The sequence below is a fragment of the Echinops telfairi genome, unplaced genomic scaffold (genome assembly GCF_000313985.2).
Source record: "Echinops telfairi isolate 266 unplaced genomic scaffold, ASM31398v2 ScPeMD7_3533;HRSCAF=4204_0, whole genome shotgun sequence".
Taxonomy (NCBI): Eukaryota; Metazoa; Chordata; class Mammalia; order Afrosoricida; family Tenrecidae; genus Echinops; species Echinops telfairi.
Window position 1 is genome coordinate 33,253,716 of NW_022107431.1, and position 2,134 is coordinate 33,255,849.

General features: G+C 50.7%; 1 protein-coding gene across 1 annotated transcript in view; it reads left to right on the plus strand.

Annotated features, from left to right (window-relative positions):
• IL20RA (interleukin 20 receptor subunit alpha) overlaps nucleotides 1–2,134 on the plus strand; it is a 28,340-nt gene that overhangs the window by 22,409 nt on the left and 3,797 nt on the right. The window contains exon 5 of the mRNA XM_004702148.2: nucleotides 1,017–1,156. Within this exon, the coding sequence (XP_004702205.1) occupies nucleotides 1,017–1,156 (140 nt within the window). The remainder of the gene's footprint in view (nucleotides 1–1,016; nucleotides 1,157–2,134) is intronic.

Below are 2,134 nucleotides of genomic sequence, written 5' to 3' on the forward strand. Positions count from 1 at the left end.
TGCTCCTTTTCGGACTATTCTTTGAAAGATACCTCTGTTTTCCATAATCCCCCACATCTTAAAAAAGAGGTACGGTGCATTAGGCTTATTGTAGCAAACACATGCTGATGTGCATTAGATGTCATCAGCCACTGCTGTCACGGCTCTTTGCTAATTGGAGCAAGCTCAGTCTTGGGCCCAGGAATTGCATTCAGAGGACTGGATGGTGTTGCAGCCCATATAGGGACAGGAAGGGCCCAGGCAGCCTGCCATGGCATCATGGGATGGATTCTTTAGGAATTTGTTAGGGTAGAAGAGCCTGAAGTTGGACTTTATCCCTAGACCTTTCCCCTCAGCTATTGCTGACTGTCCTCGCCCTCCAGCACACTTCTCTCTCCAGTCTTTAAGCTCTCTGTCTATTACCAGGGCTACTCACACCCCTCACCTATGATCGCAGGAGAGGCTGTTTCATCCTTCTTGGACTCTTTTTTTTTTTTTCCTTCTTGGACTCTTATTCATCACAAGCCGGACCTGGGAGGCAGTTACTGCCAGCCTTGGCGCTCAGCCACATGCCTGCCAACCTCCAGTTCCACCAAGAACTTCAACAAACCAGCGTGGGAATGGCCTTGACCCACACTGGGCATCCTCCCAAAATGATCCCCAACACTCATGCCATCCTGTGTCTGAGGAGGATCGAACCCCATGAGTGGCATAAAGTAGTGGGGCGCCTTCCTGCAGGTTTCTCAAGCGGGCTTGTCTTGTCCATGCGTGCTGGAAGTTCCATGACTCTCATGTTGGGATACCTGCTGGCTTGGACTATGAACATCTCCTTTGCTGTAGATGTTTGAGGGGAGTCCAGATGACTCCTGGAAGTGATCAACTGTCAGAGAAGAACCCCGAGACCCCTTAAAATGTGTCACTCAGCTCTTGGGCTTGCAGCCGAGAACCCTGAGTTGCCTGATAGCTCTTGTCTTCGGCAGTGTTTCCCTCCACTCCAAGTCACAACCACTCACGTCTTGTGTTTCATTTCTTTACAGATCAGACACAGGAGTGGAAGATTAAAATAATCTTCTGCTATGTTTTGCCCATTTCTGTTACCGTGTTTCTTTTTTCTGTGATGTGCTACGCCGTGTACAGATACGTCCACGTTGGCAAAGAGAAACGGCCAGGAAATCTGGTGAGTGCTGGGTGTGAGAGCAGTCACGATTGAAACAGGGTATCTTCAACAGGACCTAGGAAATGGTTCTAGGACAGAGGCAGTTTCGTCTGCAGGCGAAGTTGATGAATTACAAAGAAAAACAACAACAATGCTTTCTCACCCTGGATTAGCTCGCCAACAGAAACGAAGATCCTGATGCCTTAGCTCTGATCGAGATTTTGTATGAAATGTGCCTGGATGTTTCCAGGTCCTGAGGCCATGAGATAAAGTCAGTCATGATCCCTGCCCTTCTGTAGGCATCGGCTCATAGGTGACAGCACACTGTGTGAAGGGCTGACAGGGGCGTGCACTAGGAAGTCTGGGGGTGAACAGGAGAACCCCGAGACCCCACAGGAGGCATAGGAGACGTTCCCACGCCAAGGCTTTGGGGACAGAGGTGGGTGGGTGAAAGAGGGTGGCTTCCAGGAGAAACCACACAATCGGCTCAACCGTGAGGTCCCTGAGTAGGAGCAGAGATATGAGACGGGAGCAGGGCAGGGTTGGGCAGGGACCTTATTTTAAGGAACTTGGGCTTTATTCGGTTGGCATGGTAACAATCACTGCAGGATGTTTTAATTGGGAGTCTCATAGCCAGTACTGTGTGTTAGAGCTAAGTTGATAGCGGGGCTGGGATAGTCTTAGGGAGTATCAGCCCCGACGCCAGGGGAGAGATGGGGCATTCTGCTCCTGTACAGAGGGACACTGGCAGACACTCAGAGGGCAGTTCTGCCCGTCTGTTAGGGTCACTAGGAGGCAGCATCGTTGACTCGATGGCAGAGGGATTTTTCAGTCTAGCTGCAATAGCAGCAGTTAGGAGAGTCCGGCACTGGGCTTGGGGAGAGACAACAAGAGTCTGAAAGGGGACAGCCGGGGGTTAGGCTGGAGAAAAAGACAGGAAAGAAACCACGTCATTCACACAGCTGCAAGAAGGAAGACAGGATTAAAGCCAGGGCTTCC